The sequence below is a fragment of the Nuphar pumila genome, chromosome 13 (genome assembly GCF_984573655.1).
Source record: "Nuphar pumila chromosome 13, dmNupPumi1.hap1.1, whole genome shotgun sequence".
Lineage (NCBI taxonomy): Eukaryota > Viridiplantae > Streptophyta > Magnoliopsida > Nymphaeales > Nymphaeaceae > Nuphar > Nuphar pumila.
The window spans coordinates 54,258,651-54,275,256 of record NC_143261.1 but is presented as its reverse complement, the minus strand read 5'-3'; the positions used below and the strand labels follow the sequence as shown (position 1 = coordinate 54,275,256).

Sequence of the window (16,606 nt, the reverse complement as noted above, 5' to 3'; positions counted from 1 at the left end):
CACTGTGGTGATTTAGGGACCTTTGGAGCTTGGAGAAGGCTAGATGATTGGGCTTGTTTTGGAGATTGCACCCATTCCATGCTTGAATTGATGCAAATAGATATATGACAAGACCAAAAAACCTATGCGCACCATGTCTAGCATATTGGGTTTTGGCTCAATTGACGAAGCAAATGGTTGTGTTCAATGCACAAAAGAGATCTCCAGAAGTGGATCAAGTTGGAAGTGCTCAAAGACCAGGTGATCATGGGGTATCAGTGCTTGGAACTCTACCTAAACTGGCCATAATGGATGAAACCAGCAATAGTACTACATTGCTGCAAGGTGAGGTATGAATTCCCTTCATTTTCTGGCGAGGATCCCTAGAATTTGATATACAAAGCCAATCAGTATTTTGCATGCCAAAATCATTCCCTTGGAGAACCATTTGGAGATGGCAGTTCATTATTATTTTTAAGAAACTCCTCCCTCACATAGTGATAATCCATTTCAATGTGCTTTATTCTTTCATGGAATGTGTGGTTTCTGGTGATGTATATAACACTTGTTTTCTCATAGCACAATTTTGAAGCACCCATCATGTGAACTCCCATGTCTGCAAGTAACCTTCTCAACCAAATAACTTCTATGGTGGTGGTGGCTGCCATGATTCTATACTCAACTTCACTAAACAATATAAAAACACCTTCACGAGATCGACAAGTCACTTAAATAAACATAAAAAGTTATGGTTGAGTGCCTATTGTTAAGATGTACTCCCTAATTAAAATCAATATAAGCAATTAGATCTAAGGAATAAGATAAAGGCAAAAAGAGGCCTCTAAAAAATGAGGTTTTAATATATCTAATAATCTTTAATACGACACTCATTTAGACTGAAGTTGAGGCATGTTGCAATTGTAACGCCCCAAAATCCCGAATTTGTAAACTTTTTAAGAAAAATTTAAAACTTTTCACTCAATCCTTTTTCAGAGTTTAAAACGGTAGTTCAACGGAAAATGGTGTTTGAAATAACAAGTCAACGGACCTTGGGCGCATTATAGGCAAACTTTTCTTTACGCAATTTGTATCTCCATATAAGCATTGAAACCACATAGATTCAAAATAAGGTTTTTGATAATTAAAGTTTATACAAAAGACAAATTTCAAAAGAAGCCCTTATACAAAATTACAAAACGTGCTCAGGAGAGAAACAACAGAGAAAGAGTGAGATCTTGATATCAATACATTATCGCGTCATCGCCTGCCGTATCGACCTAATCATCACATGTACCCTATAAAACAGGTCAGACTTATAAAAATCTAGTAGGTGCATAAATATCAAAATTCAGAACAAGACTAACCTATACGTTGTTCCTTTTGTGATGTGAAGTTCAGAATAAGTAACATGAGCATGGTAATCTTGTTTCGATAATTAACCGTCCTGAGGGTACGCAAAAAAAAATGTAAAAACAACTAAGACTACCCAAAGGTTTGTTATTCTATGTATTTTGATACCCCAGACAACTAGTTGAGTCCGCTCCTAAAGGGATGACTAATGACCAAGAGAGAACTTCCCAGAGGCCACTTGTTTAAGGGGATACATTCAAACTTCTGCAGAAGTCATTGGGATCTACCACCTAGGATAATTTTTGGTAGCCCAGTCTCCTAACTCCGATGACTAGGGACACCAAGACATTGCTACTCGAGGAGCGTAATTGTTAACAACTTGTTAATAAGAGTTTTTGTATTATCCTATCCTCTCCCTTTATAGAACCAAAGAATAAATGGATATGTCAGGTTTTATTTTATCTGAAAACTCATTCAATATGCTCTGGTCTTTTAAACCACATCGAGCATCTGGCCTGTGAAGGCGATCATCACCATTTATGTGATTTTTTTTAATCATCGTGCATTGTCACACTACGAGGTTATTATAAACCTCCTGTCCAATCATCATAGTACTAACATGCCATGCATGTTTGATAGTACCACTACGATGAGAAGGATATCGATCCCTCGAAAAGAAACCCCAACATTATTTAGAAATTTTAAAGTTTCGTACTTTAGGCCCGAGAAATATCCGAGTAATTTCGGATACCAAAAAGGAATGAACGTACATACCACCTAGGGTTACATAGTCAATGCCTTTCTGTTATGCTGGTTTGAGGAGAAAACTCAGTTGCAAATACGCAAACGCCAAATGCTTATTTTGCTTTTCGAGACGGTGAGCATTGCGAGCTTGAAATCTCGCATGCAAAATCTTTTTTTTTTTAAATATAGACTCGACAAGGCTACACAAATCTGCGTCTTTAAATACATACACGCATGGTCTAAAGTAGAGAGGAGGACGCAAACCTGCATACTTTATAAAGTTATATATATATAATACATATATATTAAAGCATAAGCCTGTGCACATTACAGCGCGGTGACAAAGTAAATGACATAAAGGAAGGCCCGATGTGTGAAACCACACATCGAGCTAAGTAAATTACGTAAGCCATGCCTGGTGTATGAAACCGTGCATTAGGCTAAATAAATTGCGTAAGCGATGCCCGATGTACGAAACCATATATCGAGCTAAATAAATTGCGGAAGCGATGCTCGGTGTACGAAACCGTACATCGGGCTAAGTAAATTGCTTAAGCAGGAGCCTGTGCACATTACAGTGCAGCGACAAAGTAAATGGCGTAATTTAAATGGAAAAGAATACACAAAACTACGTCATTGAGTTAAAAGCATATATATATATATATATATATATAATATAATATAATACATATAAGTTAGAAGTATTCTGTCATTTGTTCTCATATGCAACTTTTCCCTACCTCAGAGATGGTACGAATCTCTGACGATTCCGAGCGTAGGTTCTTAAAGGTCTGTGCCTTAGTAAGTGTGTCTCATCCGTTGTGCCGAATGGTGCATTGAAAATGGTTTTTATCATGTTGCAAATAGAATGATGTAACAAACTTAATTTAACAGAATAAGAGACGTTTGTGTCACACGGGTTGAACCCGAACCTAATTCGAGTTGGCCGGGTTGAGCCAGGCTAGGTCGACTACATAGTTGGGCACATTTTTTAACTGAGTCGGTCTTGATCCCTAATAAACTAGGGACTGAGCTAAACTCGGTTGGGCCCGAGCTTCGCTTGGTTCTGACCGAGCCCAAGGCAACACCAGTTGTTGCGGCCCCGTGTGAGGGGCAACGATCATAAGAAAGAGGGGGCAGGGCAGCTCGGTGCTTGCCCCCCTCTCTCCTGGCGAGCCAGAGTCACCGTCGTTGGTGGCTCTGGGTTGCCGGCGAGAGAAAAAAACAGGGAGGTGGGTTGCGGCTTCAGCCGCCCCACCTAGTCGGCAAGGGAAGAAGGAGAAGAGGAGAGAGTGCTCGGCACCCTCCCTCCTGGCGAGCCTATTATCAAGCTTATCTCCATGACTCCAAAAACTTTATCTTCCCCTAGGCATCTTGGGATTTTTTCCCTCTTCCTATCTCTTTTTCCTTTTTCTTCTTCCTTTTCCTCCTTTCCTTTTCTTCTTTCTTCCTTCTCTTTCCACTTTCTTTTCTTTTCTCTTTCTCCCTTTCCTTTCCTTTTCTTCCCTTCCTTTCTTCTCTTCTTTTCCTTTGTTCTTGCTACAGTCAACCCTTTCTCTCATCTCTTCATGTACCTAAAAGGGCTCTTAATATTTTTGGTTGTTCCAGATTTACCCTTAAATTCTTTTTTAAACCCATGCTTAACATTTTTTTTCTCTTTGACCCTTTAAAACATTTTAAAACCCTAGAGTTTTAAAGTTTGAAAATCTTGAAACTGCCCTTCCTTCACGAGCCCACCCATAATGGCACTTGATTTGGGGATTTTCTCAAATCTCACCCAAAGTTCAGAATGTTTTTCAAATCATGCTGTTTTTATTAATAGGAATTAGTTGTAATTTTTCTGTTTTTAAACCCTTTATTTTTTATATTTTCTGAAAGCAAAAAGTTTTGAAAAAAACCAAATGTATGAATTCATCAATTTGATTTGTTTTTTGAATGAAATCAAACAAGATTTGGATGCTTAGGTTGCTTTTTTTCAAATATTTTAGAGATTTTTCCAAATTTTTATCTCTAAAAAAATGTTTTTTTCCGAATTGAAAAGGGGAAAACCGGCAGTGTTTCCTATAGCAATATATATCACAATAAATATTTTTTGCCGATATTTTCAAAATGTTGTCGATATCAGTGACCTCCTTTACAAACTATATATGCTCTTGTGAAAGTATCTTCAACAAGATACTTTAGTTGATAACGCAATAACTTTGAGAATAAATGTGCGAACATACACACAACAAGAACACTTGTGCACAACAAGCACAACACACGGAATCACAAATGTGCAAATGCACTCATAAGATTCATAAACCACTAAAAGGTTGGGATATAATCCCAAAACCCTTAAAGAAATACAAGAGGAGCTGCCCATATTTATAGGGCTTTTAGGAGGCCTTGGGAGGGGCTCCACATAGTCGTTGGAGCCCCTCTAACGGTCACAAATGTGACCGTTGGAGGGGTCCAACGACTAGCGGGTTGGGCCCCTCCCAATGCAAGTACAATGCATTAAATGAAAAAGGAAAAATAAAAAAGAAAAAAAGGTAAAAATACAAAATCATATTCACGAAAATGAATATGTGTAAAATACCTAAACTACCCTTACCTAAGCTACCCTTAGCAATATATATATTATATATATATAGGTAGATACATATACATATGTAATATATGTATATGTATCACCTTATATATACGAAATTACAACATATTTTAACACCCCCCCTCAAACTTAGGGCAAGATGACCGATAGTTTGCCAAGAAGGAAGTTGAATCGCGGAGCGCCCAAGGCTTTAGTAAAGAAGTCTGTCAACTGATATTCGGACGTGACATAAGGAAGATCAATGACTCCTTTGAGATATGCTTCACGAACATAGTGACAGTCCATTTCGATGTGTTTAGTCCGCTCATGAAAGTGTGATTTTTCGCAATGTAAATTGCACTCTTGTTGTCACAACAAAGCTTAGTGAGCCCTTCTATTGTAATCCCCATGTCTTCTAGCAATTGATGAATCCAAACAATCTCCATGGTAGTAGTTGCCATGGCACGATATTCAGTTTCTGTGGAGGAGAGTGACACCTTTTGTTGCTTCTTGCATCTCCACGATATTAGTGAGTCTCCTAAGAATACACAAAAACCAGTGGTGGAGTGACGGTTATTTGGGTCACCTCCCCAATCTGAGTCAGTATAAACAATTAATTTTAAGTCAGAAGAAGAGGACAGAAAAACTCCCTTATTTAGAGTACCCTTTATGTATCTTACGACTCGTAAGATGGCACTCATGTGAACGGATGTAGGCGCATGCTGAAACTGACTTGCAGTATGGACTGCATGGGATATATCTGGTCTGGTAATACTAAGATACATCAATGATCCTACAAGCTGTCTGTAGGGTGTAGGATCCAAAAGGGGAACCCCATCATCAATTTTCATCTTTGCTCCTACTACCGCAAGAGTTTCACAAAGCTTCGCATCTGTAATACCTGACCTGTCAATGATCTCAGAAGCAAGCTTAGTTTGAGATAAGAAATATCCTCTAAGAAAGTATGCTACTTCAATTCTCAAAAAATAAGTTAGAAAACCCAAGTCAGACATTTCAAATTTATCTTTTAAGATAGATTTTATACTTATAACCCCGTTAGAGTCACTCCCAGTGATGAGCATGTCATCAACATACAGAAGTAAAATTACAATCCCTGCATTGGATTTTCTAACAAATAGAGCAGTGTCAGTAAAACAAGAGGAAAAACCATTCTCAATCATTACAGAGTTAAATCTATCATACCAAGCCTTGGGGGCTTGTTTTAGGCCATAGAGTGCTTTTTTAAGACGAAACACCTTTCCCTTAGGAGTCTTCATTCCAGGAGGAGCATCCTTATAGACTTCTTCGCTTAAATCGCCATTTAAAAAAGCATTTTTAACATCCATTTGATAGATGTTCCATTTGTTGATAGAGGCAACGGTTATAAGGCATCAGACAATGACCATACGAGCTACAGGAGCAAAAGTTTCTTCATAGTCAATACCATATTCTTGACTATATCCTTTTGCAACCAAGCGAGCTTTATACCTTTCAAGGGATCCATCACTTTTAGTTTTTACTTCAAAAACCCATCTGCACCCTATTGTTTTCTTGCCTTTAGGAAGATTTTGAAACTCCCAAGTTTTGGCTCTTCTCAGAGCCTCAAGTTCATTGTCCATTGCATTAATCCATTCAGGGCACTTTCGTGCTTCTTCAAAATTTCTAGGTTCTATATAGGAGTGGATGGCACTAAGGCAAGCTCTATATCTTGGTGAAAAAGAGTCATAGGAAATGAACCTAGAAGGAGGCCTTCTACTTCTTTCGGTTCTACGAGGAATCACTTCATTCTGAGAGGCACTGGGACTGACATCATTATATCTGTCAAGAGCACTCCTAAAGTTGTTTTGATCTCTGTGAGTGTAGGTGATAGGGTCTCTAGGTAATTCTTCATCAATAGGTTGATGTCACGAAGGAGGCAAGGAGATGTTTTCCTCGGTTTCAAATTCATTTGTGTTACTTTGATCTGACTCATTATCACTAGTATCATCGTCTTTATTCAGTAAATCAAATAAAAAGGAATAATCCATATTTTCATTATGAGGGTCACAACATTCAAATCCACTAATATTTTCCAAAAAACTCACATTTCTGGAAACATACAATTTATCACTTTTGATATCATAACAATGAAACCCCTTTTGGGTTTCAGAATAGCCAAGAAAGGCACAAGGAATGGCTTTAGGAGAAAGTTTGTCATTCTTATCAGTAAGAACAAAACATTTACACCCAAAGACCCTTAACCTGCTATAGTCAGGTTCCTTATCGTACAATTTTTCAAAGGGAGAAATTTTGTTTAAATTTTTCGATGGGAGTCTGTTTATGAGATAGACAGAAGTAAGGGCTGCCTCAGCCCAGAGATTTTTTGGAATGTTTTGAGAAATGAGTAAAGTCCTAGTTGTTTCAATGATGTGCCTGTGCTTTCGTTCGGCTAACCCATTTTGTTGAGGGGTTTTCGGACAAGATTTTTGGTGAAGAATACCAAAATTTTTAAGATAACTTTTAAACTCATTTGAAAGGTATTCTCCTCCAGAGTCGGACCTAAAGATTTTCAAACATCCATTGAATTGATTTGAAATCATTATATGAAAACTTTTAAAAGTTGAGAAAACTTCATGTTTATGTTTAAGAAAATAAATCCAATAAAACCTAGTGTAGTCATCCACAAAGATCACATAATATGAAAATCCTCCTTTTGACATTACCGGAGCCGGTCCCCATACATCGGAATGGACAATTTCAAATGGTTTTGTAGTAAACATGGATCTTTGAGGAAAAGGCAAACATTTCATTTTCCCAAGAATGCATTCATTATACAAAAAGTCACTTTTACGAAGATGTTTAACAAAAGGCAAATAAGAGATTTTAACAATATTGGGATGACCCAATCTCTTATGCCATACATGAATATCTTTGTTTTGGACGACGTTGCAAAATTGACTCTTGGGAACTTGAAGAAAATCTACGTAGTAGAGGTCTCCTCTTCTAGAGCCTTCCCCAATCAATCTCCCGGACTGGCGATCCTGTATCCAACATTTATTAGAAGAGAATTTTATATCGCAACCATGGTCCGAGAGTTGGGAGACGGAAAGAAGATTTAAATTAAGGTTTGGGATAAAACGAATTTTTGGAACAAAGAAGTCTTGTTTTTCAAAATTACCTATCCCTTTAATCTCAAGAGATGTTCCGTCCGCGGTTGAGACAAAGGATGGAAAAAAAATATTTAGAAAAATTTGAAAGAGAGCAAGAGCTAGAGGTCATGTGAAAGGATGCCCCGGAATCTAAAAGCCAAGATGTCTTACCGGGGGAAGAGGATGACATAGCGACTCCGGAAGTACCTCCTTTGAGAAGAGGTTGTAGTGCTTCTACAATTTGTTGAAGAGAAAGAGACTCACTTGATGAAGAAGGTCGTTCTTCAACTTGGGATGCCATAGCCGTTGCAATCAATTTCTTTCATTTAGGACACAAAGGTTTGATATGTCCGGGTTCTTTACAATAGTAGCAATTCACTTTGCTATAGTCTCTTTTGCCATACCGATCATTACCTCCTTGACCTTGATTCTTAAAATGAGGAGGTCTATAGGACTTCATGTTATTTCCCGGTCTTGATACAACATTAGCCATTTCACCATCTTCTTGAGTAGAGGAAGTAACAAGAATGCTAGAATTATTTTTACCAATCCCCATACGGGTTTCTTCACCACTTAGCTTGGTGATAACATCTTCAAGTGAGGGGGATGTGAAAGCAGAGAGAAGAGAGGACCGAACTTGTTCAAATTCGGGTCTAAGGCCATTTAAAAAGTTGAAGAACCGGTCTTCTTCAAGTTGTTTGTGCCTTAATTCGATTGCCTCTCCACTCCATTTAGGTTCAAGAATTGCGAGCTCGTCCCAAATAGAAGATAATTCGGCAAAGTACTCCCGAATGGTCATGTCATTTTGTTGGAGGGTCAAAGCCCTCTTTTGGAGAAAGTACTTGTGGGATAAATCTCTTGAAGTGTACATTTTCTCAAGATATACCCAAGCTTCAGAAGCCTTTTTAAATTTGATGATATTGGCGTTTATCTTGGTCTCAACGGATGAGAAAATCCAAGATAAGATCTTGAAGTTCTTCATTTCCCAATCATCATGTTTTTTAGAATACTCTTCAAGGGCCTTTTGTCTTTCATCCCCTTCAAGGATCTTAATATCCCCTCCTTCAATAACGGTAATTTTGGGTTCTGGTTCCGGTATGGATCCATGAATGTAACCCCAAAGCCCCTTTCCTTTAATATGGGCTTCCATATTACCGGCCCAAACATGATAGTTTGAGCCATTAAGCTTAAACCCAAGAGAAAAATGAGAGTCTTTTTTGCCCATTAGAGAGGAAAGAAGCCAAGGAATAATACGTACCTCAATTACTTTTCGTGTCTTCCTTGACAAGAGAGGCTCCTAAAATATTGCTCGAAGAAGGTGATCCTCTTTGATTTCAAAAAACCTGAAGGCACACTTTTCAAGGAATGCAAGAGAGGGCGAATCGCAATTCTTCTTTTTCAACGAGGCTCTGATACCATGTGAAAGTATCTTCAACAAGATACTTTAATTGATAACGCAATAACTTTGAGAATAAATGTGCGAACATACACACAACAAGAACACTTGTGCACAACAAGCACAACACACGGAATCACAAATGTGCAAATGCACTCATAAGATTCATAAACCACTAAAAGGTTGGACTATAATCCCAAAACCCTTAAAGAAATACAAGAGGAGCTGCCCATATTTATAGGGCTTTTAGGAGGCCTTGGGAGGGGCTCCACATAGTCGTTGGAGCCCCTCCAATGGTCACAAATGTGACCGTTGGAGGGGTCCAACGACTAGTGGGTTGGGCCCCTCCCAATGCAAGTACAATGCATTAAATGAAAAAAGAAAAATAAAAAATAAAAAAAGGTAAAAATACAAAATCATATTCACGAAAATGAATGTGTAAAATACCTAAACTACCCTTACCTAAGCTACCCTTAGCAATATATATTATATATATATATATAGGTAGATACATATACATATGTAATATATGTATATGTATCACCTTATATATATAAAATATATATACGAAATTACAACATATTTTAACAGCTCTCAGCCCCATGCAATCCCAAATTGGACCCAAAACTATACCCCACTCATAGACTCAATGACAATTTACATTGGCTGTTCAAGGCCTTATCAATAACGACTGCTAACACCTTCCAGGTTCACATGCATTACAAGAATGGGTGTAATTCTCTCCTAGATGGAACCAAACTTCGACATAGATAGGTTAGGTCTTAGTCCATTTACAGGTGAATTAATCTGGTTAAGTCCAAGAGAGATCTAATTTTGTCCCAGTAGTATCCAGCTGTCTTAAGCTCACATCTAGTGGATCTAGATCAGATAGCAAGATGGATCCTTGCAGGAGGGGAGTAGATAAGATGCCGCATTGGTTTCTTAGATCCAATGTGTACGTGGATGAAGTTTGGTTGGTTTAGGTTGCTGGCTCAGGTGGGACAAACTCTGGTGATATCTATGTGTGGATTGAACTCCTGGTGGGTTGTGAGATCTAGATGGGTTGAATTTCTGAATAAAATGGGGAAAAAATATTTTATAAATTCAGAACTACCCTTATATTTTCAAGAAATTTTATTTTCAGGACAATAGATAATATAGAGAATCAACTAATGCTGCTTTGGAGGCACAAGGAGCAAATGAGTGTGTTTGGATCTGGTACAAAAATAGAATATATATTTTTGTTGGAGTAACTGCTACTATTGTCTGGTCTGAGCTAGATTTAAATGGCTTTGCGGTAATTTATCTTTTTTACTCCTGTGTTGAAGTGTTGAAGTTTTTTTCAATCATTGGTTATTCTATAATATGTTTTTGTTGCATTCCCTTCTGCTTCAAATATACTAATGTGACTAATTTGACTACTTTTAGATATTTTGTTTCTTATAGTATCTTATTGTTCATTCTTTACCCTCTTGAAGGTTAAAATTTGGGATCCAAGTCTTCGTGGTTCGGAGCTCAAGGCAACCCTGAAAGGCCACACCAAGTATGTAATATATGGCATTTACGTTTAACATGTATATTTGTTAAAACTGCTGTTAGAAAGACGTGCAGGATTCATCTGCATGGGCCTGCTTTTCATAGAAAGTGGCACTTTCTGTGGTGCCCAGAATGGTGGCACAAGGGTGTCATAAAATTGGGCTGTGGAAAACACATCCTGGGCTTCTCCATTCAAGTGGATATTATGATCAGTGGGGTGGAGATTGGACTCTGTTTTTATGGCATGCTCATGTGAAAAATGGCTTTAATAATTCAAATGCTGCCATGTGCTCACAAGTAATAGAGAACCATGTCCAAACAAGATCCTCATCTAACAGATCCCTTTTTGTTTTCTTTAATAAACTGTTTAGGGCAATTGCATTGTTGAGAAAGTGTAACATAATGGTAGCATATGTATTACTATTATTACTATTTTTGTGCTGCCCTATTCTTTTTGTACATAAATTGTTTATTAATGGCATTTCTGTATTTTAGTAGGAGTTGGTGGTTATTTCTTGTCTTGTAGTGCTACCACAAGGGTGTCGACCTTTTTAGAGATGCAACTCTCTTTTTGCTTGATAACGAAGTTGGACATTCTTCTTCTATCCTGTTTCTCTTTTCTCCATTTTGAAACCCTAATGGATGTAGTCTCTTGAATATGGTATCAGAGCCATACCAAGAGCAAAGGAGTTGAAGACTGTGTCTTAGAGGGGAAGAAGACTTCGTTCATCTCAGTTCCACTAGCCTCGCCAGAAATTGTTGACATCAGCATTGTCCATACGGAAATTTAGATTTGAGTCATCTGAACCCATAATTTGGTCGATCTTGATTTTAGAAAGTCTCTAAATCAAGAATCGTGTTCGTCGGAGATGCGGTTAATTTTATATGCAATTTTCTTTGATTTTCTGAAAAGGGCGTGAACAGTGACCTGTTTCGATGATTTGATTCATTCTGATCTGTTAGGGGGGTTTAGATGCTTTGGGTTTGATGCATAAGGGTCATTTTTGGCTAAGCTTTCCATTGGAGGTCTACTGAGCAGATGATTTGGTGTTTTTTATGCTCTCAATGCATTTTTAAAGGGTTCCTAAGTGATGGTAATAGTGTTGAGGCTCTATTACCTATTGCCAGTGTTGTTAAAAGCGCACCTTGAGGCGCAAAAGGCGCGCCTCAATGCGCCAGCCTAAGGTGTGAAGAAGAGGCAGAATAAGTTATATAATTAGTTTCTAAGTTATATAATTAGTTTCTCAATTATATAATTAGTTTCTCAGTTATATAATCAGTTTCTCAGTTACATTATATTTTGCTGCTAATCCTGTTATGTTATGTAGTTTTTTTTAAAGCTATATAATTAGTTTCTAAGTTATATAATTAGTTTCTCAGTTATATAATCAGTTTCTTAGTTACTTTTTTATAGTTTTTTTAATTAGTTTTTTTAATCCTGTTATGCTGTGTAGTTTTTTTCACAGCTATATAATTTGTTTCTAAATTATATAATTAGTTTCTCAGTTATATAATCAATTTCTTAGTTACATTATATTTTGCTACTAATCCTGTAAGAACTCAAAAAAAAAATTAGCTTGGATTTGGGTCGGATCCGGACCCGAACCCGACCCGGACCCAAATGGGGGCACCGCCTCCCTCGCACTTTCTAAAGACAGCGAGAAAGGGGGGGTTTCAAATACGAAACCCCTTCCCCTCTCTTGCACTATCGTTCTCTTCTCCCCCCGACTCTCTCTCTCTCGTCGGCGATGCCTCCGTACCCGACCTCGCATCTGTCGAGTAGTGGCCACCGACGGCCCCCTCCTTCCGGCAAGCTCTGTTCCGACGAGTTCCTCCTTTCGACAGCCTCCGACGCCGCCACCTGCGACCCCCCTCCGACGTCGACGCTGCCGCCGTCGACGACCACCAGGTACGCCCCTCTCTCCCCCTCTTTCGTTTGCCACTCTCTCTCTCCTCTCTACTTCTCCCATCTTTTCTCTCCCTCACCTCTCTGTGTGGCCACGGGAGGGGTCAAACCCCCCTCCCTGTGCCCCCTTTTAGCAGGGGAGGGGCATGACCCCTCCCTGCTCTCTGCTACGGCAGGGGAGGGGCCGAGCTCCTCCTCCCTGCTTCCGGTTCCTCTAAGAAACCGACAGGGGCCTTGGCCCCTATCTCGTTTCCCTGTTTATCATGCCGACCGGGGGCCTTTGGCCCCTGCCTCCGCTTCCAAGAGCCGCAGGGGGGTTGTTGGCCCCTGCGCCTCTTTCCTTTTGTTAATTTCCTTGGCAGGGGCCATAGGGCCCTGCCCCTTTTTGATGTTCCGGCAGGGGCCATCGGCCCTTGCCCTATTTATTTCAGTAGGGGCTGAAGGCCCCTGCCCTTTTCATTGATCTAGCAAGGGCCGAAGGCCCCTGCCCCTTTTTCTGTTCTAGAAGGGGCCATCGGCCCCTGCCCCTTTTTTTCGATTCCCCTAATTAGGTGCGCAGGGGAGGGTTTGACCCTCCCTGCCTTTGTCTATCGTAGGGAGGGGCTCGAACCCTCCCTGCCTTCGATCTTCGCAGGGGAGGGCTCGACCCTCCCTGCCTTCGCAGTATGCAGGAGGGGCCGAGCCCCTCCCTGCTTACTGGTACAGTAGGGGAGGGGGCCGACCCCCTCCCTGCTACCTGTTATGGCAGGGGAAGGGTTCGAGCCTCTCCCTACTCCCTCTTCTCGAGCGTCAGGCAAGGGATTTGCCCCCTGCTTGTTTACGTGCTCGACCGGCAGGGGCCAAGCCCCTGCCTCTTGGTGTATTCGGCAAGCAGGGGCGAAGCCTCCTGCCTCCTCCTACTTTGTGCTAACGGGTGGGGGCTTGGCCCCCTGTCTCTTTGCTCTTATGGCAAGCATGGCGACACCTCGGCCTCCCTCGTTGCCTTCATAAGGTAGGGGCACAACCCTGCCTCCCCGTTGTTCGCTGACAGCATGTCAGCAGGGGCTCGTGGCCTTGCCCCTGCTCTTTGCGCTTATAGCAGGTGCACATGTGCACGATGCCCCTACCTCTGCTTCCCTTACGTCAGGACGACGTCAGTGCCCCTGACTTCCTGTTTTGGTATTAGCTTGCTAAGATCGCTACTTTTGCAGCTCGTACGACGGATCCCGCTCGCGCTCCGCGACCCGAGCCGCCAATCGCGTACATCCGCGGACGACAACAAGCTTGCAACTCTCAAAGGTAGGGGAAGATTCCACAGAAGACTTGGACAATTGAATTGAGTTCAATTAACTAAAAAGGACAATTAAATGAATATATATGCATATATATATCATATATATTTATATAAGTACGCATTTAACTCAAGGACGCGGTTTCGCGATCCTTGTCCTTTACTTTGCCGCCGTGCATCATGCAAAGGTTCTGCGTTGCACTCCTGCTTACGGTCTTTACTTTGCCGTTGTGCCGGGGGTTTGCGTTGCACTTCTGCTTACCGCCTTTACTTTGTCGTCGCGCTTTGCGCCTAGGCTTTTGCCTTTGCATATGTGTTGGTATTACCTTGTTGTTGCAGATGACGTGCAGGTTCTTGATCTTGGCGTATGCCTTAAAGGCATCCTCGTGGAGGATGCAAGGGGCATTTACCCCTCTTCCTCTTGCGACAAGAGTTCAGTCGGGAGCGAGCGTCACATCCTCGTCTAAGGAGAGGGATACCTCACAAGGATCCTGGCTCTTCGTGTGTGCAGTCCTGCAGAGTCGACTTGAGATTTCAGGGAGCTGTGCAAAAGCATCAAAGACTGCTCCAAATCGAAGCATTTGGAAGGATGTGACTTGCTGGTTCTGCTCGCCTTTTTGGCATATCTCGGGTAATCCCGAATTAGGGGTTCGAGCGAACTTCTTAGCGGGTGTTGTGTTGAGAAACCTGTGTCCCGTCTATCGAGGCCGGTATCGAGTCATGCGAGACATGTAGATACCCCAATAGTGGATGCGATTCGAGATAATCACATGCATAATGTTGGCACAAGGTACTGCTGTTTCAAAAGATAAAGTAAAGTTGATAAACTTTACATCTTTGTGAAACACTCTTGTTGAGGCTTCTATTGAGGAGTTATACCCTCTTCATCCTAGAGTACTTGTAGTCGTGCACGACACGTCTAATACTACGATGATCGGATGAGACGGTCGTGCGACCTCGAACAACGCTAAATTCAAAATATTGTAATCACATAAATGGCCTCACATTCGCCTTCACAGGCAAGATGCTCGAGTGGTTTAAATATCACAACATAGAATGAGTTGTTAGTTAAGCAACCCCTAACGTATCTATTCACTTCTTGGTGTCTGTCAAGGGAGAGGACAGAGCGGTACAAACTCCAATGGACAGGTTGTTAACAACCACCCTACGGGCAACGATCCAGCCTCCCCAGTCATTGGAGTTACGGGAAAGGGGCTACACAAGTTAGCTCAACACTTCTGCAGAAGTTGGATGCGTTCGTGGCACAGCCTCCTTTGGGGAATCCTCTCTCGGCTAAAGTCGTCCCTTTGGAGCGAACTCAACTAGCTATTCGGGTTATTGAAAATACATATAATAACAGATGCCCGAACTAGTCTCAGTTGGTTCTACGTTTTGCCTGCGCATACCCGCAGGTTCGTAATTATCGAAACATAAGGTCTGTTCACACTGGTCGTTGAGTCGTGAGCTTTGCTTGCACTACTGCTTCACTTGCACTACTGCTTCGCTTGCACTACGGATTCGCTTGCACTACTGATTCACTTGCACTACTAATTCGCTTGCTTACTCGATAGTTCAGTATGCTACTCGTTGAACTGTGCACGTCTGTCAAGGCGTTACTCTAGCTGGTTAAACTGCTTACGCAGTTTTTGCGGAGTAATAAGGAGTTTCTCATACTAATTAAATGCTTATAATAATAGCATTATACCAGTTGCTACATATTAGCATGTGACTTGCTTTATCCCTTGGTCGAACTGTTTGGTGCTTATTGTAGCATAGCACTTGTTGGCTTGCATCTCTTATGATTGATGTGATTGCATACAGCTCGTAATCTACGAACTGGTGGCAACTAGGATTGATGTGGCCGCTTGTCTTATAAGCTGCTTACATATTGTGATATAACTGTTGTCGTATGATTGCTTATAAATGGCTTGTGATGTAATGGTTTATGCCTTACGATTAATTTAATTACTTGTTGATGGACTGAGTCATTTTATGATAATTATATGTTTTACGAGTATTGTTATGATTGCTTGTCTTATTCAGTTGTTTTGTTTGGCTGACGGGTAGAGTTAGTTACCCTTCGCCCATAGAATCAACTGAATTGCCATATTTGCGCGTTCTCATGTGTCGTTTACACATGCTTTGAGGGTCTATTTGAGGATTGCAATATTCCTTGTGGCAATTGTTAAAACATATGTAATAATACCATAATACCCGATAGGGGTATTATGGTCATTTCACAAAGTACCCCATAGGGGTACTTATTTTGTTTCTCGTATTTCACTATTTTTTATTTTTCTTTTTATTTTTATTGTTGTATTTTTTGGATACCGAAAAGGGGCCCCACAATGGAGTCGTTGGGGCCCCCAACGGTCACATATGTGACCGTTGGGGGCTCCCAACGACTCTATTGGGAGCCCCTTTGGTCTCCTCTTCTTATAAATAGGGGGAACCCCCCATGTATGTAGTATTGCTCTTGAGAGCTCCTCTTCAATAATAGTGATATTATTTTTCATGTGTGTAGCCTTTTTATAAGGCCCTTTGTATATCCCTTAGTGGATTTTCTCTCTTGTGCTTGTTGCATTTGTCCGTGTGGGACATAGTGAATGCTTTAGCATTCTTGGTTTCTTCCGCTTATTTCATTACATGGTATCAGAGCCATAAGATCTTCTAAAGGTAAAATCTTGTCTCTCTCTACTTCCTTTCTTTCTCACATCTTCCTTGT

The 16,606-nt window shown here is 40.6% G+C and overlaps 1 protein-coding gene across 1 annotated transcript in view; it reads left to right on the top strand.

Annotated features, from left to right (window-relative positions):
* The window catches only part of LOC149818432 (DENN domain and WD repeat-containing protein SCD1-like), a 91,043-nt gene that overhangs the window by 34,651 nt on the left and 39,786 nt on the right, over positions 1–16,606 (top strand). The window contains exon 6 of the mRNA XM_089986216.1: positions 10,648–10,712. Within this exon, the coding sequence (XP_089842342.1) occupies positions 10,648–10,712 (65 nt within the window). The remainder of the gene's footprint in view (positions 1–10,647; positions 10,713–16,606) is intronic.